The sequence below is a fragment of the Sus scrofa genome, chromosome 9 (genome assembly GCF_000003025.6).
Source record: "Sus scrofa isolate TJ Tabasco breed Duroc chromosome 9, Sscrofa11.1, whole genome shotgun sequence".
Classification (NCBI taxonomy): Eukaryota; Metazoa; Chordata; class Mammalia; order Artiodactyla; family Suidae; genus Sus; species Sus scrofa.
The window spans coordinates 125,931,919-125,958,312 of NC_010451.4; the positions used below are offsets into that span (position 1 = coordinate 125,931,919).

General features: G+C 37.4%; 1 protein-coding gene across 6 annotated transcripts in view; it reads right to left on the bottom strand.

Moving 5' to 3' along the window:
- Positions 1-26,394, bottom strand: part of EDEM3 (ER degradation enhancing alpha-mannosidase like protein 3) — a 74,213-nt gene that overhangs the window by 23,058 nt on the left and 24,761 nt on the right. For all 6 annotated transcript variants that reach the window (XM_021102628.1, XM_021102629.1, XM_021102625.1 and 3 more), the window contains exons 5-14: positions 25,377-25,489; positions 24,085-24,238; positions 18,970-19,104; positions 15,692-15,797; positions 9,378-9,475; positions 7,646-7,771; positions 7,368-7,451; positions 5,780-5,863; positions 4,372-4,496; positions 125-290 (exon numbers count right to left, since the gene is read on the bottom strand). In XM_021102628.1, coding sequence (XP_020958287.1) covers positions 125-290; positions 4,372-4,496; positions 5,780-5,863; positions 7,368-7,451; positions 7,646-7,771; positions 9,378-9,475; positions 15,692-15,797; positions 18,970-19,104; positions 24,085-24,238; positions 25,377-25,489 — 1,191 coding nt within the window. The remainder of the gene's footprint in view (positions 1-124; positions 291-4,371; positions 4,497-5,779; positions 5,864-7,367; positions 7,452-7,645; positions 7,772-9,377; positions 9,476-15,691; positions 15,798-18,969; positions 19,105-24,084; positions 24,239-25,376; positions 25,490-26,394) is intronic.

Genomic DNA, 26,394 nt, shown 5'->3' on the forward strand with positions numbered 1-26,394 from the left:
AAAACATCGAGGGAACTTCTTTCAATTTATTAAATTCTACTCATGGATTATTTTTCACTTAGAACAAACAAACATACAGAAGTAAAAAGGAGAGTAGGACATTTAATTCAAAAACATAACCTACTGTGTTCTTCTTAGAGATGCTTTGATTTGTAGTAGAGAGCCAAAGGGGTAACAGATGAGCTTCTGTGGTAAAAATATAATCTTCTACGTCAAAAATAATGTCTTCTTTATCCGCGAATAACAGGTAAAGATACTTAAACATTTCAGCCAAGAAGAAAGAATCCATTCTAAAAGAAAAGTTTACAAATAAATCTAAGAACACAAAAATATCCAAATGCCAACTATCTGAAAGCAGCAGAATCAAGGTCAATAAACCTGTCTACACCAATGCAGATATCCAAAGAACCACGGGATGTATCTATCCCCCCGTGGTAATGGCCTTGATTCCAAGCATATTCCAAGGAAATGAAAAGACCAGAGGGGATGCCTACCACACAGGTACACTAAATCCTGTCGAAGCTGTGGACAAGATTTTTCCTATGGGCCTTCATGAAGGATTTCATTTCTTCTACAGAGAACCAAGAGCAGGGAGGTGATGTAGATAAACATTGCTACTGAGAATTACATGAGAATCTTCAACTAATATTAATTGAACTGGATAAAGTAGTAAAATTTTGATGCAGCTTATCATGCAATCATTTAGGTGATAAGTGAGAAGGTCCTAAAAGTAACAGAAATCATTTACAAAAAGGTACATGAAAAAAGAATAACACAAAATCACATGGACCACAATTATAAATTTGTAAACACTTAAATATCTGTCAAGAAGGGAATATGGAGAAATAGAGAGGATTAAAAACATACATGACTTTAAAATTTAATGTTATAATGTTGTAATAAACATTTTAAAGAAAAGGTTTTAATAAAATTAAAAGTGGTAAGAAAGAGCATAGTTGTTAGATGGGGTTACAGTAACATGGGATTAAATGTACTACCTCCCAAATCCTAGGTTTTAGCAGTTACTAGATGGGCTGCGTAGTTTCACAACTCAGGCCAAGAACAATTCCTGGCACACAGTAGGCACTCAATAAACATTTACCAAATTGAATGCAAGTTTAAACAGCACTGATAAAGAACGAACTGGAGGGGCAGCTGGACATGGCAGTCAAGAGCGGGGACTTTGGAAAGAGGAAAGACCTTCCAGTGACCAGCTGTGTGATGAAGTGGGTATGATATAAGGACTACAAGCTTCAGCTTTTTCTGAAAAGACATAATGCTAATACATGCCTAGCAGTGGTGTAAGGACTCCATGAGATATGATGTCAACTATTTAGCACAGTACCTGGCATGTGTATGTGCTCAAAAACAGAGCTATCATTACTTTACCTAGACATAAATGACGTTTTATTTTGGAACAACTCACCTGAAATGTTTCAAAATGTTTTTGAACATTCTGAATGTTAATCATTTTGGAATAGATAAAACACTTCCCTGTCAATCTACAATATACTTGTGATAATTTAACTTTTTCTGGAGGACTGATGGTTATTATCATGAGCACATGTTAGCTTGGGAACTATAAACAATGAGCAAGATGTTGATTTTTGGCAAATTCCACAACTGATTATGAAAAAGATGATTTATAAACATTTAGAAAAGAAGAGAGATATGGTAAGATCAATGCCGTCTGAGTTGGGTAAAGCTAGCAAATTTGAGTGTTTTTATCACATAACTTATTTTGTACTTAAAAACCATAAACTTTTACACAAATGCAAACACACAGGCACTGAAAATATCTAGAATACTGTTTATAAAATTGCCAACAGTGTTTATCTTAGGATGACAAGTAGGAAGAGTGTTTTAAGGAAGATTTTCATATTCTTTTTGCCATTTAAATTCTTTCCAGTGATGATTTATTATTAGAAAAATATAGGTATTTCTATTTTGACGTGTGCATGCATGCCTGAGTGCATGTGTCTCTGTGTATGTGAATGTCTGTCTGTCTGTCGGTGTACACTGACGAGCCAGACAACAGCAATGGTAGATCTGTAGGGGAATGAGCAACCAAATGCAAAGTGCATTAGATGGAAATTTTTAAGGCATACTTATTTAAACCCCAGATCACTGGAAACAGCAATTCATTTAATACATTAGATGACTGAGATGAGATTTAAGCCTTCTTTTTGGTTTAGAAGCACACCAAAAAAGCCCCCCAACAAAATGAACTTTTGCTGGGATACGTATGATGTTCTAAGTTTACACATTAAAAAAAAAAAAAAAAAATTAGCTGCTTAAGAGCAGGGAGAGAAAACCCAATTGTCAGCAAGTCAAAGTTAAGTATCTGAGGTCAACTGACTATAAGTTCCCTCTGTGTTGAACATAAGAAAGCTCCTAAAAAAAATCTAAAGCACATCTAATACAGAAGTTCTCAAACTTCTGTTTAGCCAAATGCATCTGAGAGAAACAACGCTATCCTAGGAATAATGAGTTAACCAAGAAGTGATTCTCGAGTGAATAGAGGGTAAAAGGCCATCAGCCCCAAAGAAAATGACCCATCTGGTGCCTGAATTCAGATGGCAGCAGTGCTGTTGTGCCAAGCACACCTTGACTATGGTTAATTCTGTACGTGATGTTTTAAGAGACACTACATATGCTGGAATACAATCAGAACGGGGCAAAGACAGCAGCAGGAGATCCAGAAACAACGTCATACATGAAATATTCGGTTGGAGAAAAAAAGAATGTTAAATTCAGAAAAATGGAATTCTCTAAACGTGGTAAAGCATGTCTTCTCCGATTCCTCGACCTACTGCTCTCCTGCCACAGCACACATCACATGGCTGCAATCATTTCTTTACACTCCCATCTTCTTCACTGACGGTAAGTCACAAGAGGCAGGGCCTGATTCTGACTCATCTTTTCATCCTCATGCCCAAGTGCAGCATTTGGCATACAGCAGGTGATTAATTAGTGTTCCATGAATGAGTTGCTGCTATCGCACAAAGTCAAAAGACTATCTGCTATGGAAATACCCCTGTGGTGCGGCAGATTCTGACTTAATTTTACTGTTTGATCTCGGTCAAGAGCCCTAATCTCTCTGTGCCTTGCTTTCTTCATTTATAAAATGAAGACCACAATAGAAATTATACCTCAGAGGGTTGTTGGAAGGATCAAATGAGTTAAACAAAGAGAGTGCTTAATTAGAAGAATGCCTGGAATGTAGGAAGCAGCCAGTAAATGTTAACAGATAAATACCAGACATCTGCTTTCATTTCTTGCTGTTTACTGTAAACCTGCTTCCAGAAACCTATCCATTGCTTAGCAGCTATGGTCAGGGAAGGGGGTCCCAAGCCTAATTAACTATTATTAAATCCTCTGAGAGAAGGGCTGAGGGGCAATTCTGTGAGTGGATGATGAGTGTTGTACCTGTCCCTAGTTCCTGTCTGTAACGCCTATTACTACTTTCTTTATTCTAATTTTTGCTCATCCTTCAGGACACAGGATGCTCCAAAACCCTTTCAGTGACTATCACATTTCCTTAATATGTTTCATAGCATTTACACAGTGTTTTAAAGCCTGTTTATCTGCCTGTCCCGGTGACCTGAATGGTAGAAAAGACATCTTTTATCTTTTATCTTCAAAAACTAGTATAACTCTGGCACTTTAGACATCTCAGTAAATATTTGCGGAATGACCATTTGCTAACCAAAGGAACAAACAAACTTTAGTGTTCATTTAGAGATGTGTTACTATGTTCTGGGTGGTTAAAAGTAAATGATCCTGGAATAACTGGAACATCTGTGAATATCACACGAACCAAAGCATGCTTTTTATCTCTTGAATACTTCATGTCACCTCATCTCTCTAGTATCCATTGAAACAAAAACTGCCAAGGGTCCTCACCAGCCCCCCACATCAGCCAAAGAATAAGAATACACACATTAATGAACCACAATGCTGTTTTTGAGGAATTCTTGACTGAACAGGAATCATAATCCAAATCATTCATCACCACCTTGATAATGTCTAACTTTTTTCATAGCATAAAAAACCATTAACGAAGAAGAAAACTCCAACTTTCCTAATACGCTAAAGACCAAGGTTGTGATGGTGAACAATCATTTATTTATCTATTTAAAAATCACTGGACACCTACCACATGCCAGGCACTATGGTAAAATACAAAGTTTTCAAGCAATTTAAAATGAGCCTATTCAAGAGAATTAAATAAGCACAATAAACTCAGGTTTGCGGCGTCAAACACCTTTTGTAAAAAGCATTAAGCTTCTCCGAATTCTAAGAGTCATATCTGGCGTTGTCTCAGAGTTCTCCCGAGACAAGGGGAAGGGGAGGTTAGGAATTGCTTACCTGTCCTCATGACTTCCAGTACGAACATCCTTCATGGCAGCAAATCCGCAAGGCACTCTAGCATATTTATTTAAGTTTTCAATAAGTGTTTTCCCTACTTCAAGGTAGTAAGGGTCTCCTGTAGCCTGTTAAAAAGGAGAATATATGTATACATATAGATAGCTTATCTATTACCACAAAACCATTCATTTATCAAGTATTTCTTGAGTACCTACTAAGTGTCGGGCCTTGCATCAGGCACTGGAACACACAGTTACAGAGAACCCAGTTCTGAAAATAAGCCACAGATCTCCTTTATGAAGTTCTTACATGCATAGTTGGAATATGCTGTCCAGTTCTAGACCTTAGGGTTTAGATGAAATTTTTAATGCCCAGGAAGTTTGCCTGATTGAAAGAAGGCAAGAGTTTTCATATATTTTGGAGATTAGGCCCTTGTTGGTTGCATTGGTTGCAAAGATTTTTTTCCCATTCTGTGGGTTGTTTTTTTGTTTAATAGTTTCCTTTGCTATGCAAAAGCTTTTGAGTTTAGTTAGGTCCTATTGGTTTATTTTTGTTTTTATTGTCCTTATTTTAGGAGGTGGATCAAACAAGATGTTGCTATGATTTAGGGCAAAGAGCGTTCTGCCTATGCTTTCCTCTAGGAGTATCTGGCCTTGCATCACTGTAAATCAACTATACTCTAACAAAAAAGATTTTTAACTAAAAAAAAATTAGGTGAAAAAAAAAGGTCTTTTCAGCAATCACCATGATTCATCTATATATATATACATTAAGCTCAATAAATCAATTATATTATATAACATAGCTTTAAAAAAGAAAGAAGGCAAGAGTCATGCTTTAGGAAGCATTTCTAGAACATAAAATTTCTTTTTAGGAGTTCCCGTCGTGGCGCAGTGGTTAACGAATCTGACTAGGAACCATGGGGTTGTAGGTTCGATCCCTGCCCTTGTTCAGTGGGTTAACGATCCGGCTCCGGCGTTGCCGTGAGCTGTGGTGTAGGTTGCAGATGCGGCTCGGATCCCGCGTTGCTGTGGCTCTGGCGTAGGCTGGCGGCTACAGCTCCGATTGGACCCCTAGTCTGGGAACCTCCATATGCCGCAGGAGCAGCCCAAGAAATGGCAAAAAAAAAAAAAAAAAAAAAAAAAAAAGACAAAAATAAATAAATAAATTAAAAAAAAATAAAATTTCTTTTTAAAGAAATTTTAATAAATATTTTGAAAAGGCATAAGACTTAGATGTCAAGTCCTGCACCTTTCAAAACTATGAGTTAGCTTAATAAGAACCACCATATATCCAACCATTATAACATTAAACAAGGACTTAAAAACCCTCACTACTACTATAAGACAGTGAGATATCCAATAGAGAATGGGGGCAAAACAGCAAAAAGAGAGGTCAATGAGCTTACTTTATACAAGAAGTAGGTACTTTCTGCAAATTCTGGCCTTAAAGGATGTTGAGCCCAGTGCACCCTGAAATCTGTGGTAAACGCCTAAACAAAACAATATACAAATAAAGTATGATTTAAAACAATAAACAAGTAGTTCTAGAATATACAGTATATAAATTAAATCTAAGTAAAAATAGGTAAACAATTTTCATCTATAAAATGAAAATTTGCTGCCTGATGGGAGGGGGAGGGAGTGGGAGGGATCGGGAGCTTGGGCTTATCAGACACAACTTAGAATAGATTTACAAGGAGATCCTGCTGAATAGCATTGAGAACTTTGTCTAGATACTCATGTTGCCACAGAAAAAAGGGTGGGGGAAAAATGTAATTGTAATGAACACATGTAAGGATAACCTGAACCCCTTGCTGTACAGTGGGAAAATAAAAATTATTAAAAAAATTTTTTTCATTGCTTAAAAATCACAATTCATTTTTGTGATGGCTGCTGTTCTTACCAACTAAAAGTAATTTTTTTTTTTTAAATGGTCACTCTGGCTATTAGGAAGCTTAGAAAAAACTACGACCTCAGTAATGCCACTACATGGGTCTTGATGGCCTTACATAACTGTGTTTTCTTCTTTTTTCTTATCTCCATTTTTTCCCTTAATCATTAAGTCACTCATTCTCTTATTTCTATTTTAGCATATGCTCTCTTTCACAAGAGAGTCAAATCCCCTGTGGAATGAGACAGGGTATTACTTAAAAAGAAAACTTTGCCTCGCTTAAATGTATTCAATAATAGGGTCAACTAGTTAAAAATTATTAAAATAAAAAGAGAAACCTTTATGGGACAAGTAAAACCTCATTTGTACTTAGTTCAAACCTTAGTTTACACTGAATATGGATTTTCTACCACGTACAGTCCTATTCATCTGAAGGCTAATAAAACTGTACTTTCTGAAACAAACACATTAGGAAGCCTTCTAAATTGGTGAGATGCTTAGATGTCTCACAAAGGATAGTCAGTAAGCAAGTACAGAACAAGGCCATACACAAATTTGGAAATTTTTAATGGTCCGTCTCTTGAAAGCCAAGAAGTAAGCCATTAAAATCTTACCATATCCAGCTAGCAAGAATATTTATTACTAACATAATGTATAAAACCAGAGAGAATAATCTTAATCAGCACAAGAAAGAGCTAACATTTCCAAAGTTCCAGGGAGCATGTGTGATCAGCAAGGATATACTCAATGTGCATTGTTTTCATAAAAAAAAGTTTAGAAAATAAAAAATCTCCGTAGCTGGTGGTTATTTGTAAAAGTTAGAATGAGACAATAAGCAATGGTATGGACGAGAAAAGGTTGAGAAATACCAATATGGGAATTTTTTTAAACATAAGATTAATAAACTATCAGCATTATCCTAGAGTTCTCTTAATACACAAGCAAAAGGAAAAACATGTACAATATTGTATAACTAAAAATATATTAAACGATTTAACGAGGAAAAATGAAAAAGAACAAAACAACCTTGAAGATGGCATTTTCTACCTTTAAATTAGCAACCTACGGTATATGTAAACGTCAAAGTTGATGTGCTTACTTACCTCTGGTAGAAAATTGTGTTTTTTTATCACCTGATACAACATTTCATGAGTTTCAATAGCAGGTCTAATATCCCCTTTTAAGACCTAGCAAATGACAATAACAAAATTACCTAGTAAAATATGAGTTGACTTTATAATCATTATACAAACAGAAAAACGTAGATCAATACGATTTTGAAATGTGACTCTGGGTTTTGGTAATTCAGTTTTAGAGATGGCAAATGCACTTAATTATAATCACTTTAACATTAAGAGAATAAGAGTTGGGTTTTTTTTACCTGCAAACCTGGAAAAAAGGCAAGCAAAGCATCCATCCAAGTCCGAGCATTCAGCATTGGCTTGTGGATATGCACATCAAGTAGAAGAGGTGGCTGGCTAATGTATCTCATTATGGCATCATAGTGCTAAAAAAAGATCACAATAGGTGGTCATGAAAGTAGATGATAAAAGATGTACTATTCTAAAGACAGCATATCACGAAATCACGCTGTGAAGAAATTAAACGTTAATTTACACACGAATACATTTGCTAAATAATTGTTAACCATGGAAATAAAGAGTTAAATTACTTTAGATGGAAATCTTTCTAAAACATATGTTCTTAAACTCTGATGCAGAATACTAAAGATTATAGATATATCGTGACCTTCTGAAGGGTATAGGTCTGAATATCACTATCCTGTGGGATTAGTGAAAGGTTACGAAGCCCTTGTGGCCCAAGGACACTCTTCCACTTTTAAAATATAGTTACAGGCTTTTATGTCACAGAATTAGTCTCGTTTTCCCCTTTGCCTAGGAAGTTTGGTCCCTTCTCAGCTAACATGAGATTCTGCTGCTCATCACTACCTAGGCTAAGGCATCTAATCACTGTTGTCACACTTATGGTCTGCTACTTCTGCCTTTTAGGGTCTTAAAAGCTCTTTCCTTTTTTTAATCTTCTAGCTATTTCTCAGCCTTGACAACAACAGGTTGAGCTATTAAGAGTCAATGAATGCAACAAACCAACAAAAATGATCTGTCCTCATTCACCTCAAGAAAATCTTATTATAATCTCATAAATGATGTCTGTAATAGTATTCAATTGATGACTTATTAAGACTCTTATTAGTTTTTCCCCTAACTCATCTACCATTTAATAACTATTATTGATTCCCTGCCAGATTTTAAAGCACTCTTCTAATCACTTCATATGCATCAGCTCATTTAATCCTCTCAGTAAATAGTACCAAGTATTCTCATTTTGTGGGTGAGAAACAGAGGCAAACAGTGTAAGTTACTTGCCCGAAGTCACAAACCTAGTGGTACAACCAGGATTTAAACCCAGGCAGGACCCATACTTCTAGCCATTAGACTGTCTCACAGTAATATGGGTGAACTCACAGGTAGGTGAGGAAACGGTCAATTATTGCAAAAAGAATTCAGTGACACGGCTGCTAAATTCACTGTAATTAATTTCAGTTTGCTTTAATCACAGAAAAAGGCGATCCAACCAAGGATTATTAGGCAGTTCAACAATCCTGCCCTTCTCCTCTGAAAATCTGCCTGTGGGTCTGACCTTGACTTAAGACTTTTGGAATGAATACTAACTACTTTCTCCAAGTGTCCAAAGCCCTGAATACTTGGTGTGATCAAGAACTAGGCCAAACTTCCAAACTATTCCCAAAAGAACTGGAATCGAAAGGAAAAAGCTAACCAATAACTTATTTCAATAAATTATCTTCCCTGTATAGAAGATTAGGTAAACCTCAAATCTACATATTTTATTACTTACTGGAAAATCATAAAACTTCTGATAATAGATGAAAATGAAATTACTTTGTAAACTAATTTTTACAATGTATGTGGTTTTTTTACTCTGTCCACTTGTCCAGTATCATCAGGGAACACTCACCAAAAAACTATTACACATTTAAAAATAAATTATTTTTCAGAATGCCACTCGGGTAATTGAGTTTCTACCAAAATTTTGCAACTTAAATTGGTTCTAAATAGAAAATTGGATCTACTTACTGTATTAAATCTTTCCAGAAAGCTGTCATCTCCAAGCAAGACATAGGCTTTCAGCAGATATTCATAATACGAATCAATCCCTGCTCCAACTCCACTATCTATGGAAAATATAGGTAAATGTGATTCTTTATTAAACAAGTCCTAACAATTCTTTATGGAGTACAAGTGAGGGAAAAATCAGTCTAAACATAAAACTGCTGAAAGTAAAAATTACACATTTACAGAAATATTAACCCTACTAGATGAGTAATAGTACCTTCGCCAATAATTGTATTTAAAAAAAAACTTGCTTTGCAAAATTGGTTATAGAAATCTTATGTAAAAGCAGGAGATAGTGGCTTTAAAAATTCTTTAAAACTCATTTTCTTGGTGAGGAACTTCAAAGAGGAAGCACTAGCTGGTATCATTATACACTTATTTAATCAGGGTATAAATCCTTAGTAAGATGGACATCAACCTTTGAAGTTATAACAGACACGAAGACAACACTGCTGCTGTTTGGACTGCCGAAGCTAACACAATTGCTCACTTCTCCCAAGACCATCAGAGAGGACCAAAGAAAGAAAATAGTTAGAAGAAAACTGTTAAGAAGTTGGCAGGGGGATTGTGAGGGAGGCTTTACTCTAGAGCAGGCGGCAGCCAAGCATAGCTATGAAAGGATCAAGTAGTAGAAAAACTGCTGGAGCTTTCCTCATGTGTCTCTTCTGTCACTGCCTTAAGATACAGTGTCTCTTCCCACACCTGCTACAACTCAGATCTATGCTCCAGGTATCCTCAGGAGTAAAATCAGGCAGTGAGGAAGCCCTGTATATAAAGAACTGAACTCAAAAAGAGATGGGAGCTAATTTGAGACCTTCTCTTTCTTCCGCACCTCTTCCCTCCCAAACTCTAAAGGCTGATAAATTAGAATTTAAATTTTAACTACAATTGTTATCTTTGAAATCCCTATACCCATGGCACATTCCAGGCCCAATCAAATAAGAATCTCTAGTTCAGGTACTGGTATTTTCAAAAACTTCTGAGATAAGAGAAGGACAAATACCATATTATATCACTTACATGTGGAATCTAAAATATGGCACAAATGAACCTATTTACAAAACAGAAACAGACTCACAGACATAGAGAAGAGACTTCTGGCTGCCAAAGGGGAGGGGGTAGGGAGTAGGATGGACTGCGAGTTTGGGGTTAATAGATGCAAACTATTACATTTAGAATGGATAGACAATAAGGTCTTACTGTACAGCACAGGGAACTATATCCAGTCTCCTGGGATACACTATGATGGAAATACTTAACATGAGAAAAGAATGTGTGTGTGAATGTGTACATATGTATGTGTATCTATATATATGTATGACTGAGTTGCTTTGCTGTACAGCAGAAACTGGCACAACATTGTAAATCGATTATACTCTAATAATAAAAAAAGTATTGGAAAACAACAACACAAAAAACTTCTGAGAATACATCCCTAGGATCATTGGGGCTGATAAGGGTTGGGATATGATCTTCTCACAAAGTAGGTGACAAGGGAAATGAACTTATAGGACAAAAACATTGAAGGTGTGTGACTTTTTACACAGAAGAAGAAAGTACTGGAATAGAAGAAGAAAAAGAAAATATTAGAACAGACAAACCAAGAATTTTTTTTTTTTTTTGTCTTTTGTTGTTGTTGTTGTTGTTGCTACTTCTTGGGCCGCTCCCGCGGCATATGGAGGTTCCCAGGCTAGGGGTCGAATCGGAGCTGTAGCCACCAGCCTACGCCAGAGCCACAGCAACGCGGGATCCGAGCCGCGTCTGCAACCTACACCACAGCTCACGGCAACGCCGGATCGTTAACCCACTGAGCAAGGGCAGGGACCGAACCCGCAACCTCATGGTTCCTAGTCGGATTCGTTAACCACTGTGCCACGACGGGAACTCCAGAACAGACAAACCAAGAATTTAAAAGTAGTCTACTAAACACACTAAAGAGATAGGGAAGATATTAGCAATACAAATTGAGAAGAAAAATATTTTTAATTGATAAGAAATTAGGAATAAAAATGTAACAAAATAACATAATAATAGATGGGAAACACAGCACCTAGGAAACAGCTGAGGAACAAATCGGCAAATATAAGACTTCATGTAATAACAGGGACTGCAAAAAGATAAATAAAAATGAAAAGTATAAAATGTCTTTTAAAGGTTAACTTTCAATAATTAAAAACAAAGATTTTCAATTGACAGGGCCCAGAGATTACCAGAAGGCGAGATAAAGATAACTCTACATCTATACCTATTGTGACATTTTCAGAAATTTCTCTTTGTCTTTGATAATCTTGATACTCCAGAGAAAGAGTAGATCACAAATAAGGACATAAGAATCAGAATAGATTTTTTAAGAAGATTAAGAAGGTAATAGAGTTGTATGTTCAAAGACCTGAAAGAAAATAACTTAAAACAGAAACTTACATGCAGCTAAACTGTCACTGAAATATAAAAGAATAATAAAATTATCATGAAGTGTATAAGGCTTCAGAAGCTATCAAAGCTACTGAAGACAGTTTGAGATAAAAACATAGAAGAGAGGCAAATCTAAAAGAGGTTGCAAGAAATATACAAAGTATAGGTAACCAAATACCTTAATAAAATTTGTTATTTTTACAGAAAGAGGCAGGGAGGTGGCCACTAAGACCAAAAGAAAGAAGAGAAAACATATTCATAATGGTTAAGAACGAAATATCTACATGGTATCAACATAACAGGGGATGAGGGTTGTGGCAGAGGGAGGCCAAAGGCTAGGAGAGCATACTGAAGTTCATGTCTTACTATGAGGTAAATACAGGTTTCCACTAAAAACAAAAGGATTGAAAGGAAGCACAGAAAAGGTGAGACACGCTGAAATAATAATTAAGACAGCATAAGTCCAAATACATAAATAACAGTAAGTATCACCAAATCCACTAATTAAAAGACAAAGACTGATAAAATGGATTTTAAAAATCCATAAATTTTACACAAGTTACACATGTGGTATGAGCACCTGCAAAGACTGAAAGTATAGAAAAAGACTTATCAGGCAAGTATTAAGCAAAATAAAGCTGATGAAGCTATATTACTATCAGATCAAAACACTTTAACATGGTATTATTAGAGATGGTCACTGCATAATGATGAAAGGTTCAACTAAGAAGAAGTAACAAATTTAAATGAATGCTCCCAACCAAATACATGAAGCAAGAACAGAACTACGGGGAGATGTTCACAGGTCCACTATCACTGTCAGAATTTTATCCGTTTTTTTTTTTTTTTTTTTGCTTTTTAGGGCCACACCCACAGCATATAGAAGTTCCCAGGCTAGGGATCGAATCAGAGCTACAGCTGCTGTCCTACACCACAGCCACAGCAAAAAGGGATCTGAGCATGTATGCGACCTACACCACGGCCATGGCAACACCAGACCCCCAAACCAATGAGCAAGGCTAGGGATCGAACCCGCATCCTCATGGATACTAGTTGGATTCATTTCCATTGTGCCACAGTGGGAGCTTCCACTTCCCTTAATTCTTAAGAAGTCAAGCAAACAGAAACTTATTAGCAAGGACCTGCACAACATTATTAACTGAGCAAACTGACATATTTAGAATTCTGTATCCAAAGTACAAAATACACATTTTTATTTTTTTTGTCTTTTTAGGGCCACACTCATGGCATATGGAGGTTCCAGGCTAGGGGTCAAATCAGAGCTGTGGCTGCTGGCCTACACCACAGCCACAGCAAGGCCAGATCAGAGCCATGTCTACAACCTATACCACAGCTCAGGGCAACGCTGGATACTTAGCCCACTGAGAGAGGCCAGGGATCGAACCCGAAACCTCATGATCCCTAGTCAGATTCGTTTCTGCTGTGCCGTGACGGGAACTCCAGAAAATATACATTTGAAAGCACACTTGAAATGTATACAAAAGTGGACCATGTGCAAGGCCAGAGAGAAAACTTCGATAAATTTCAAAGGACAGGTATCACATAGATCGTAAGTATCATATAGGTATGAATTTTATATATATATAAATATATAAACACAAGTAACCCAATAGAAAATTGACAAAATATGAGAACATCCACAAAAGAAAAAAAGGGAAACACATATAGCCAATAGATATGAAGACGTGCTCAACATCACCTATGATCAAAGAAATGTAAATCAAACCACTATGGGAAATCATTTGTACACCCATTTGGCCAAGTCTTTGAGTCTGACAATACAAAGTGCTGCCAACAAAGGATGCTGATCCACAGATCTCGTCTATGTTGAGAGTGAAGGTATAAAACTCCAGAAAACAATCTGAGCTTACCTCCTGCAGCTGAACTTTAGCTTACCCTATGATCTAAAAATTCCACTCTTAGATATATAGCCAAGAGAAACTTATACATGTACAAGAGAAGAAATACAAAAATATTCACAGAGTAAAATATACAAGAGTAGAATCCTAGAAGCAATCTCAATGCTCATAAATCATGGTTTATTTGTCCAAATAAAACATTACTCAGCACTCAAAAAAAATAATGTGCAAGAATTTTAGCAATATAATTTTAAGTGAAAAGTTTCAAAAGGTCGCATATGACATGATACCCTTTCATAAGTTTAAAACAAAACAAAAAATTTATGTAATGCACAAAGATGCAATAAAACTTTATTAAAAGGAAAGCAAGGGAATGATCAACACAAGATAACAATGATGCTCTTTCAGTTAGAGGAGGCAGAGGTGTGTGACTGCAAGAGGTAGGGAGAGTCAGGGACCACATGTAAAAGTGGTATGCTGTCAAGTCAGCTGCTTTTAAAATGAAAGGATGGTCCACTTGTGGTTGGTTATTACATTATTTATTTATCATTATTTGGCTTTTTAGGGCCACACCAGCAGCATATGGAGGTTTCCAGGCTAGGAGTCTAATCGGAGCTACAGCTGCCGGCCTACACCACAGCCACAGTGATGCAGGATCCAAGCTGCATCTTCGACCTACACCACAGCTCACAGCAACGCTGGATCCTTAACCCACTGAGCGAGGCCAGTGATCGAACCTGCAACCTCAAGGTTCCTAGTCGGATTTGCTAACCATTGAGCCACGACGGGAACTCCTGAGTGCTTATTACATCATTAAAATGACTAAATAACACGGGCCATGCATAGGCTGAGGATGAGAATGTCATAAGCCAAGGATTATAATTACTTCAAAATTAATTATGATTACTTAATTGGTATCTGAGTTTCAAAGTAGGTTAAAAAAATAATTAAGAAATCACAGAATTCTGAGGCCAGGATTCAGATGAGTTTCAGGAAGGAACCATTCAGATAAAACTTGGGAAACTTTAGACAATAGTGAATAGGGGCAGTGTTTTTTGTTTTTTTTTTTGTCTTTTAGGGCCACACCCGCGGCATATGGAGGTTTCCAGGCTAGGGGCTGAATCAGAGCTGTAGCTGCCGGCCTACACCAGAGCCACAGCAATGCAGGATGTGAGCCATGTCTGTAACCTACACCCCAGCTCATGGCAACACCAGATCCTTATCCCGCTGAGTGGGGCCAGGGATTGGACCTGCATCCGCATGGACACTAGTCAGGCTTGCTATCACTGAGCCAGAACGGGAACTTCTAGGAACGTATGATTTTCTAATTTTTACCTGTTTCCTCAGGCTGGATTCCTGGCAGTGAAATTACTAACAAAGGACTAACACCACATTAGTGAGCACTAACGTCACAGTAAGCACAGCACATGCCGGGCCCTGCTCCAAGTGCCTTACATTAACTCATTCAGTCGCAGCGACTCCATGAAGTGTACACCATCACCCTCATTTTATGGGTGTAGATTCAGAGGTACCCAGAGGTTATATAATTTATAATTTGCCCAAGATCAGACCATAGCTTAAAGCCCAACATGATTCTAGAGTTTACACTCTTAGCTGCCGTGCTATGTCTAAAGGTAGAAGAAAAAAAAAAAGATTGGTGATAATATTACCAAATACAGATTTCCACTTTACATCTTGATGTGAGATGGCTGAGGTATTCTGAGCACTAATTCTTGAAGAGATTAGTTGTATTGTTATATTTATACCCTCTGTCTATAATGCTATAAGGTATGAAATAGGACACTAAGTCATATCTAGAGTAAGTGTACCATTATTTGGCACCAAAGAAAACCTTGCTACATTGGTTAAAAGTCTAGTGACCTTATGAGAAATTATGTTTTATTCTGTCCTAAAGACTATTTTAACAAATAAAAATCCTTTATTTCCCAACCATTTTGAGGACTGAAAAGCCACCTTACATACCTTTTCGTACCCAATCTCCAGTATGAATATTTATGGTCACACCCACTAAATTACTACTTCGCTGTCTTTTTTCCCAGAGAAAATCAAGAGCTTTTCTTGCATACTCCTATAATAAAAATAGAAAAAAGCATACTTGAAGAATTGCATATCTTTGGCAAACAGGAAACAAAAATCAAAGTCCACAGTATATTTTAAGGATTAAGTAAAAGTCCCAAAGATAATCATTCATAACATACATGACATTTTCTTCCAAGTCAAATATTGGCTCTTTCGGCCAGTGTAGCCTAATTAAAAAGAATGACTCTAAAAATGCTACTTAGTTGCAATGATCTCATTCTGAGACCATTCCTGTTGATCTGCTGCTGTAGTTCAGGTCCACATTCACACACATGCATTATTAAATGAAAAACTGCTGATGTCATTAAATTAACTTATTAAAATAATTTCTGTCTTTTAAATGCAAAGTGAAAATCTCCTTAGATACTCTTAAGTACTCTTATTTACAAAATTGGAAGAGAATTTCAAAGTTGGCATGACACATGTTTGAAAGAGAATAAGCATTTTAAGCTTACTTTCTATTTTTTTTTTTTTTTTGTCTTTTTTGCCATTTCTTGGGCCGCTTCCACGGCAATATGGAGGTTCCCAGGCGAGGGGTTGAATTGGAGCTGTAGCCACCGGCCTACGCCAGAGCCACAGCAACGTGGGATCCGAGCCGCGTCTGCGACCCACACCACAGCTCACAGCAATGCCCGATCCTTAACCCACTGAGCAAGGCCAGGGATCGAACCCACAACCTCATGGTTCCTAGTCGGATTCATTAACCACTGCGCCATGACAGGAACTCCTTACTTTCTATTTTTTAGTTACACTTGCAGCAGTTCCCTGGGCCAGGGACTGAACCTACAAAACAGCAGCCACCCAAGCCATAATAGTGACAACGGTGGCTCCTTAACCTGCTGCACCACCAGAGAACTGCAATAAATCCTTGCTTCTTTTTTCTTTGTTTTTCTTTTTTTGGCTACACCTGTGGCATGTGGAAGTTCTTGGGCCAGGGACTGAACCTCAGCCATAGCCGTGACAACACCAAATCCTTAAGCTGCGCTCTCTGAGCCATCAGAGAACTCCTGAAATCCTACTTTTTAAATAGCAGGCATCTTCATTTAGCGAAGAGTAAGTAAAATGACTAGTCACAAAACCAAAAATGTAGCCTTATAATACATTTTTCTCTTCTTTTCTCATTTATTTTTGTCCATTAGACACTAAATTAAGATTATTTCTTAATTCTTGGCTTTAGATGAAAAGATGTAAACAAAAGCAAAGAATATGTGCAAAGGAGTTTCTAAGTTAAAATAAATTTCAAAGCATGAACTACTCAGTATGGCATAAATATTTCTAGAAAAGAAAATAAATCATTAAACCAATGTGTCACCTTGTAGATTTAAGAACAGGTTATAAAACAGTTTTACTTTTTTTTTTTTAAGTATTTAATTTAATTAATTTATTTTTTTTTCCTTGTCTTTTTGCCATTTCTTTGGGCCGCTCCCACTGCATATGGAGGTTCCCAGGCTAGGGGTCGAATCGGAGCTGTAGCCACTGGCCTATGCCAGAGCCACAGCAACGCGGGATCCGAGCCGCGTCTGCAACCTACACCACAGCTCACGGCAACGCTGGATCGTTAACCCACTGAGCAAGGGCAGGGACCGAACCTGCAACCTCATGGTTCCTAGTCGGATTCGTTAACCACTGCGCCATGAGGGGAACTCCAGTTTTACTTCTTGATTCAATCTATTTATGCGGAATTTTTAAACAAAGCAGATCACAGCTTTATTTAATGGTATGATTTCAGAGCTGGAAAGTTTCATAAAGATTACATTTCCCTACTTCTATTTTACTGCTAAGAAGACAAGCCCAGTAAAATCAAAGATTTAACCAAACTTTAAAACCGAATTATAGGACATCTAATCTGAGAATTCAAGTCTCTTTATGTATTAGATCAAAAGTCAATAAACTTTTTCTGACAAGGGGCAGACAGTAAATATTTTAGGCATTATGGGCCACAGAGTCACTGTCACAGTCACTCAACTCTATCACTGTAGCACCAATGCAGCCACAGGCAAAAATAAATAAATGAGCACGGCTGTGTTCCAATAAAACTTCACAAAAAAGAAGCAGTGGCTGGATCTGGCCTGAAGACTGTAGTTTACTCGTCCTGTGTCAGTTTGCTTCTCTCATAATAAATCACTGTACATTGAAGAAGTTAAAGAAAAAACTATGGTTTTTAAATATAATACGGCCCAGAGGAAAGTATCTGGGCTTTAAATTCAGAAAGTCATGTATTCTAATTCTGGTTCCACTCACCCACCCACCCACTAGTCATGCAACTTTGAGCCTTATTTTCCTCACCTGTAATGCATCAGTAGTTTAGAGTTTGTAGATCAAATTAAATTAGAAAGTGTGTTGACACTTTTTTTTTTTAAGGAAGGGAAAATATTAGTCAGCAAGTTATAGAATAAAAATTAAACTAAACAAGATAAATTTGTCCTTAAAGTACGTTGAACATACACAAATACAAAGCCCATTTAAATTGTTTTATTTACACCCAGATGCAATGTCTTGAATGTTAGCATAGTTCCTAGTTTTGCTTGTTCCATGTGCACCATTTGCTGAACTTTTAAAAATACTCCTAAGTAAAATATTTGCAAAAAGGCTATTATTGCACTCCAATGACATGGTTACACAATTAGCTAAACTGCCAAGTGTGAGACATAGCTAGTCCAGAATAAAATATTTGGGGGACATTAAGTCTTTGGATCATGAAAAATACTTCCCTTGGAGTAAAACAAACTTATGGATAAGACTCTCAATCAAGACTGAAGTGCAGAAATTCCACTATGTTTTACAAGATCTACTGAAATTTTCAGAAATGCAAAAGACCATCTAAAAGTCTAGCAAATAACAAGTTTAACAAACACAGAAACATACTGCTTCATAAAAGATACCTGTGCTATCAAATTTCATATAAGTAATACCACTAAAAAACCTTCTAAGAGTAAAGCTAAAAATTTACTTTGTAGTTTGTAAACAAAATGCTTTTTATGTTTTTAATATAGCTTTTATGTTTTTCACTATTAAAGGCTATGTGCTGGAATTTAGACAAAAAAGTTCACTAAAATAACAGAAATCCTTCAATTGATAATCTTAATATTTGATTAATGAAGGAAATCTATAAAGTTAGTTATGCCCAATGCCCCAGTGATCAAAGACTATAAAAAGCAAACCTCAAATATCGTTGCTCCTGTGAATCGACTTAAAGCAGCAAACTCAAGGATCAAGGTACCTGCACAAGCGGTACAGGTATCTGTCTCAGTTCCCGTCCGAGCTTCTGGTTTTCTGATACCAAACTTTAAATTAATCTAAATAAAATCAAAAGATTATCATTAGCAATTATCAACAGATAATGGCTTCTGGATAAGAAACCATTTTTCAATCAAGGTCTTTAATCAAATCATGAAAATAATTAATAAAATAAACACTGAAATTTTACCTGATGATCTCTGTGACTTTCCAATTAGTCTCTAGGGAATTATAATCTAAGTACATGATATTCATGGGATAAATAAAATTTTCATTTAGTTCCTTCCTCAATGACATCAAAATTCAGTATCATTCTAATAATTACACAGAGAAAATACTTTCTATAACCATCTTGTTCTCTGGACAATTTGAATTAGTTAGTACAAAAATGGGAAACTAGGGAATTCCTATTGTGGCTCAGTGGTAACAAACCCAACTAGCATCCATGAGGATGCAGGTTCGATCCCTAGCCTCACTCAGTGGGTTAAGGATCTGGTGTTGCCGTGAGCTGTGGTGTGGTTTGCAGATGCAGCTCAAATCTTGTGTTGCTATAGCTGTGTTGTAGACCAGTAGCTAAAGCTCTGATTCGACCCCTAGCCTGGGAACTTCCATATGCTGTGGGTGTGGCCCTAAGAAGAAAACCCCACCTCCCAAAAAAAAAACAAAAGTAGGAAACTAGACAGTCCTAAAGGAAATAGGTTTAATTGTGAATTTATAAAAAAGCAGTACTAAGTTAAGTAGTCTTTCATAGAGAAAAACTGATTAAATTATGGTATGTGTTTAAAAGGAGATCAAAATTTTATTTACAGGTTTAAAAAATTTAAACTATAGAATACATTGCCTTGCTAGCAATATACTGAAAGGCTAACAAATAACAAAGAAAAAAATCTGCAGACAGACAAATACCACAGTATAAACATAGATTAATAAGAACCAACCTGACCAGAAACTAGGTCTAGGGTTTACATGTGAGTTTTTAAAATGACCATTAAAATAACAAAATATTAATAAGAGAAATGAGAGACAAAACGGCAGAGCAAAAGGACACAAGCTTGTCTCTTCTCTTGAAAACACCAAAATCACAATTAACTGCTCAACCATCAACAAAATACACTGGAAACTACCAGAAGGGATATCCTACATTCAAAAGACAAAGAAGAAGCCACAATAAGATAACAGGAAGGGTGCTTTTGTGATGTAAGCAAATACCATACCCGCTGGTGGGCAACCCACAAACTGGGAAATAACTATACATGCACGGGCTCTCACACAGGAGTGAGAGCTCTGAACCAGACATCAGTTTCCCTAAACTGGGGGTTGGTCATTGGGGCACTGAACGCCAGTTGGACTTGAGCACAGGAGCTCCACAGGACTGGGAGAAACAGAAATTCCACTCTCAGAGGGTGCACACAAAGTTTCATATATACTGGGTACCAGGGCAAAGCAAAGACAAAGGAAGAATCTGCACCAGACCTACGTACAGGTCTTGGAAGCTCTCCTAGGAAGGTAGTGGTCAAATGCAGCTTACTGTGGGGGAAAGACACTAGAGGTGGAGGTCTTGGAATAATTAACAGCATGAGCCCTGGGGAAGCTGCTATTTTGGAAAAAATCTAGTCCTACCCAACAGCCTGCAGGCATTAGTGCTGAGAGGCCCCAGGCCAAATAATCAACAAGGTTGGAACACAGACCAACTTATCAGCAGAAAGGCTGCCTAAAGTCTTCCTAGGCACACAGCTGCCTTTAATCACACCCCTCAACACAGCCCTGCCCACCAGAGGGACAAGACCCAGCTTTACCCACCAGTGGGCAAGCACCTGTCCCTCCCATTGGGAAGCCATCACAAATCCCTGGGTCAACTTCATCTACAGGGGACAGTCACCAGAAGCAAGAGCAGCTACACCATGAAGCCTGTAGAAAGGAGACCACAAACACAGAAAGCTAGACAAAATTAAATGGCAGAGAAGTATACTCCAGACAAAGGAACAAGACAAAACTCCAGAATACCAGCTAAGTGAAGTGGAGGTAGGCAACCTACCTTTTACACACATAAAAAAGACTTCAGAATAATGATCGTGAGGATGATCCAAGATCTTGTGGGAAAAACATGGAGGCAAAGATCGAGAGCTTACAAGAAATGTTTAACAAAGAGACAGAAGAATTAAAGAACAACAAATGAGTCATACAATAACTGCAATGAAAATAACACAAGAATAAACAACAGAATACATGAGGCAGAAGAATAAGTGAGATGAAAGACAGACTCTTTGAAATCACTGATATGGAATGGAATGAAGAAAAAAGAAGGAAAGGAAATGAGGACAGTCTTAAGAGACCTCTGGGCTAACATTATGTACCAACATTCACATTACAGAGGTCCCAGCAAGAGAAGAGAGAAAGGACCAGAGAAAATATCTGAAGAGATAGTAGCTGAAAACTTCCCTAATAGGGGAAAGGAAACACAGTACAGGAAGCAGAGTAAGTACAATATAGGAATAAACCCGAGAAGAAACAAGCCAAGACACATATTAATCAAACTGACCAAAATTAAAGACAAAGAGAAGATGTCAACAGCAACTAGCGAAAAGCAACAAATATCATACAAAGGAACCCCTATAAGGTTGTTAGCAGGTTTTTCAGCAGAAATCCTCCAGGCCAGAGTGGCATGATATATTTAAAGTGATGAAAGGGGAAAACCTATAACCAAAAATTCTCTACCCAGTAAGGCTTGCATTCAGATTTGACAGAGAAATCAAAAGCTTTACAGACAAAAACTAAGACAATTCAGTAACACCAAACCAGCTTTACAACAAATGCTAAAGGTACTTCTCTAGGTGGAAAGGAAAAGGCCACAATTAGTAACACAATAATTACAAATGAGAAGGCTCACCAATAAAGTAAAACATATAGTAAAGGTAGGAAATTATCCACACACAAATATGATTAGCAAATCTAGCAATCATGAGATGAGGAGAGTATGACTGCAGGATATTGGAAAGGCATTTGAAATTAAAAGACCAGCAACTTAAAACAATCCTGTATATATATAGACTGCTAAATCAAAACCTCATGGTAACCACAATCCAAAAATCTACAATACCCACACAACAAGAGAAAAAATAATGCAAAGACAAGACTAAAGACAGTCATCAAACCAAGAGAGAAGGAGAAAGGGAAGAAAAAAGACCTACAAAAACAAATCCAAAACAATTAACAAAATGGCAATAAGAACATACATAACAATAATTACTGTAAAAGTAAATGGATTATATGCTCCAACCAAAAGACAAAGACTATAGACTGGTTGAATGGACACAAAAATAAGAACAGTATATATGCTATCTGTAAGAGACCCACTTCAGATCTAGGGACACATACAGACTAAAAGTGCAAGGATGGAAAAAGGTATTCCATGTGTCAGAAATCAAAAGGAAGTTTAAGTGGCAATACTCATACCAGACAAAATAGACATTAAAATAATGTTACGGAGTTCCCGTCGTGGCGCAGTGGTTAACGAATCCGACTAGGAACCATGAGGTTGCGGGTTCGATCCCTGCCCTTGTTCAGTGGGTTGGCGATCCGGCGTTGCCGTGAGCTGTGGTGTAGGTTGCAGACGCGGCTCGGATCCTGCGTTGCTGTGGCTCTGGCATAGGCTGGCGGCTACAGCTCCGATTAGACCCCTAGCCTGGGAAACTCCATATGCCGCGGGAGCAGCCCAAGAAATAGCAAAAAGACAAAAAAATAAAATAAAATAAAATAATGTTACAAGAGACAAAGAAGGACATTAATAATGATTAAAGGCACAATCCAAGAAGATGTAACATATTTGCATTATTTGTAAATACATGTGCACCTCAATATATAAGGCCACTGCTAACAGACATAAAAGTAGAAATTGGTAACAACACAGTAATAGTGGGGACTTTAACACCCCACTTACAGCAATGTACAGACCATCCAGACAGAAAATCAATAAGGAAACACAGTCCTTAAATGACATAAGAGACAAGATGGACTTAAATGTATAGAACACTCCATCTAAAAGCAGCAGAACATACAATCTTCTCAAGTGCACATGGACCATTCTCCGGGAAAGACCATATGCTGGGACACACAATACACACAATATTGTATACACACAATATTGTATACGGAATGGGTGGTCAATGGGGACCTCCTACATAGCAGAGGGGACTCTACTCAATACTTGGTAATGGCTGAGGTGTCTGCCCTGGGTAGGAGGGAGAAAGTAAAGTAACAGCACTAATAAAGAATGAAATACGTCGGGACAGAGTCCTTTCCATCTTCAACGGCTTACGTCCCTCTGCTTTAAGTATCAAATTTTCTTAGGGGGAGAAAAACACAAAAACTCCTTTGACTGACTCTGCTGCCAACTCTCTTTAATTATCGACACAGAAGAAATCTCAAAGTGAGTGGTCCTATACTTTCGCCTGTTTTGAATCCTTCTCCCCTTTATTCTACTGCATTACATCCTTCGAGGCTCTCTCTGCACCTAATTCTCCTAATGTTTGCTACAACATCTCCTTTGGAGACTTTCTTTTTAGGATTTTTGTAATACCATAGACTATTTTGTGGTTCTCCTCCTAAGTCTCCAAACTTTTCACTGATTGACTTTTCACAACTTTTACCTCCTTTTCACCGCTCGACTTCCTCCTCACTGTCCTATATCCTCTCCTCTGGAGAGTAAACACCTACTCTCACTCTTCCATCATTTCTTCTGCATGAATAATTCTGTACCCAACTTCTAGTCTGGCATCTGTTTCTTCCTTCAGCAGTATAATCTATTGTGTCATACAGTGGTACATAAAAGGCTTTAGTTAAACTCATCTAAATTCTCATACCGTTCAAATGCAAAATTAACTGAAATGTCAATATAAATTTGTTATATAGTTTGACGTACTTTTTTTCCAGCCTCAAGCAAGTGAGAAACAATGGCTGGATCACAAAAAATTCATTTTTTTCCCCTTAATAATAGCAAAGGAAGTATATAAAGACTGCCATATTTTTTCAGAATTACTTACTCTTGGATAAGGAAGGCCACTGGTAGTATTGAAAGCTGGTAAAAGCTTGTAACCCAACTGCTTTGCCATTTGGAGAAGTTCATCATTGTACCACTGCATGTACTCGCCTTTTTCCTTCAGCATGATTGCCAGTGAATGTCCACCCAAAAGGCCCCTACAACCACAGAAATGAAACATTAGCCACGCCATGCTGATACTTACACATCACCATCTAAAAAGATGTGGAAAGACCACAGAAGAACTTGACTTTTCTACCTACCACTAGCTACTCACTTTGTGGAAAATCATTATATATTACATAACCAGCATTTAAAAAAAAAATCAGATGTTTTGTCTGTTGTAAAGTGTTTGGCATTCTTAGATAACTTAAATTTTCTTGAAATTTAACTGATTTAATTATATCATCATGAAATCGTTGACTCTTAGTATAACACTATAAAAAAAAGAACCCAACTCCCTACTCTGTATTAAATGTACTAGACTAGTAAACTATGAAAAAGCTACAAAACTATTTCTTAAATTTAACTCAAGAATAGACTTACTTCGTCTGACAAAAGGAAATGAGTTAACACAAAAGTAACCATTAAATATAAAAATGTAATAATGCTGAAAAGTGAATTAATAAGTACTGGAATGCCTGTTTTCCAAGAGTATTTCACTGTTTAGATCAAAGGTAATCCTATAACTTGTTTCATTGGGCTTGAAAAGGTGCCGACTGAGGTTAGGAAACTAGGTAAGCTGGCGAAAACCGAAGTAAGCTGGTGAAAACCTGAGATGCCGCTAACATGCAAATGTTTGACCTACAGTCAGTCGTTTAACGACATAACAAGAACTACCTTTGATTTGAGTCTGCAACTATTCCCAGAGCCTGCTACTTACTACCTGCCCTCATATGATGAGGGTCATCCCACAGCCTCTGTGTTTCACAGCATTTCATTTTTAACTTTTAAACATGAGACATTTCTTGTTGGGAGTGGCTCAGTGGAAATGAATCTGACTAGTATCCATGAAGATACAAGTTCAATCTCTGGCCTCGGTCAGTGGGTTAAGGATCCAGCGTTGCCGTGAGCTGTGGTGTAGGTCACAGATGTGGCTCGCATCTGGCGTTGCTGTGGCTATGGTGTAGCCTAGCGGCTACAGCTCCACTTCAACCCCTAGCGTGGGAACCTCCATATGCCGGGGGTGTGGCCCTAAAAAGACATTTCTTGCTTTATTACTATCAAGAAATAAAGAGTATACCCTTTTTTGCTTTTCTATTATTAAAATTAAGCTTTAGTGTCCCATATACTCACCCAAGAACTCTGATGTTTGTTTCAAAGACTGATACAACTACATCATTATCTAAATTAACATCTCTTAAAACTTTTCTCACAGCATCTTCAAATTCTTTAGTTTTATTTAATACCTAAGAGAAGAAAATATTGAAAATAAAGTTGTTTTCAACCAAGACATAAAGAAATAGACTCAGAATGAGCTACTAAAACAAGTTAATACTTTAAGACTCTAAAAATTAACTCATACAAAAAACATTTCCCTTAAGCACGTTATAAAAATGTGATACTGGAGTTCCTGCTGTGGTACAGTGGGTTAAGAATCAGACTGCAGCAGCTCAGGTCACTGCAGAGGCATGGGTTTGATCCCTGGTCCAGTGCAGAGCATTAAAAGATCTAGTGTTGCTAAGCTGCAGTGTAGGTCACAGCTTTGGCATGGATTCAGTCCCTGGCCTGGGAACTTTCATATGCCAGGAGTGTGGCCATAAAAAATAAAAATAAAAAAAGTGATACCGGAGTTCCCGTTGTGGCTCAGTGGTTAACGACTCCGACTAGGATCCATGAGGTGGTGGGTTCCATCCCTGGCCTCACTCAATGGGCGTTGCTGTGAGCTGTGGTGTAGGTCACAGGCTCGGCTCGGATCCCGAGTTGCTGTGGCTCTGGCATAGGCCATGGGGTTCCAGCTCCGATTCAACCCTAGCCTGGGAACTTCCATAAGCTGCAGGTGTGGCCCTAGAAATAGACCAAAAAAAAAAAAAAAAAAAAAAAAAAAAAAAAGTGATACTATTTAAAACTAAAAAAAACTAATGCTTATTTATATTGCAAGGAATCTTTATATACTTTTTTTTTTAGACACACTGATATATCATTAGGACTTTAAAACAATCACCATAAGAACCGTTAACTGGTGTGTATAACCCATGACCTAGAGCAACAAGAGGTAAGCTCTACTGGGATTTGGTTTCCAAGTCAAAATAAAACAAAAACCACCCTCTTCACCAAATGTGGTTTTAAGAGTTGCTTGGCCTCAGAAGAAAGG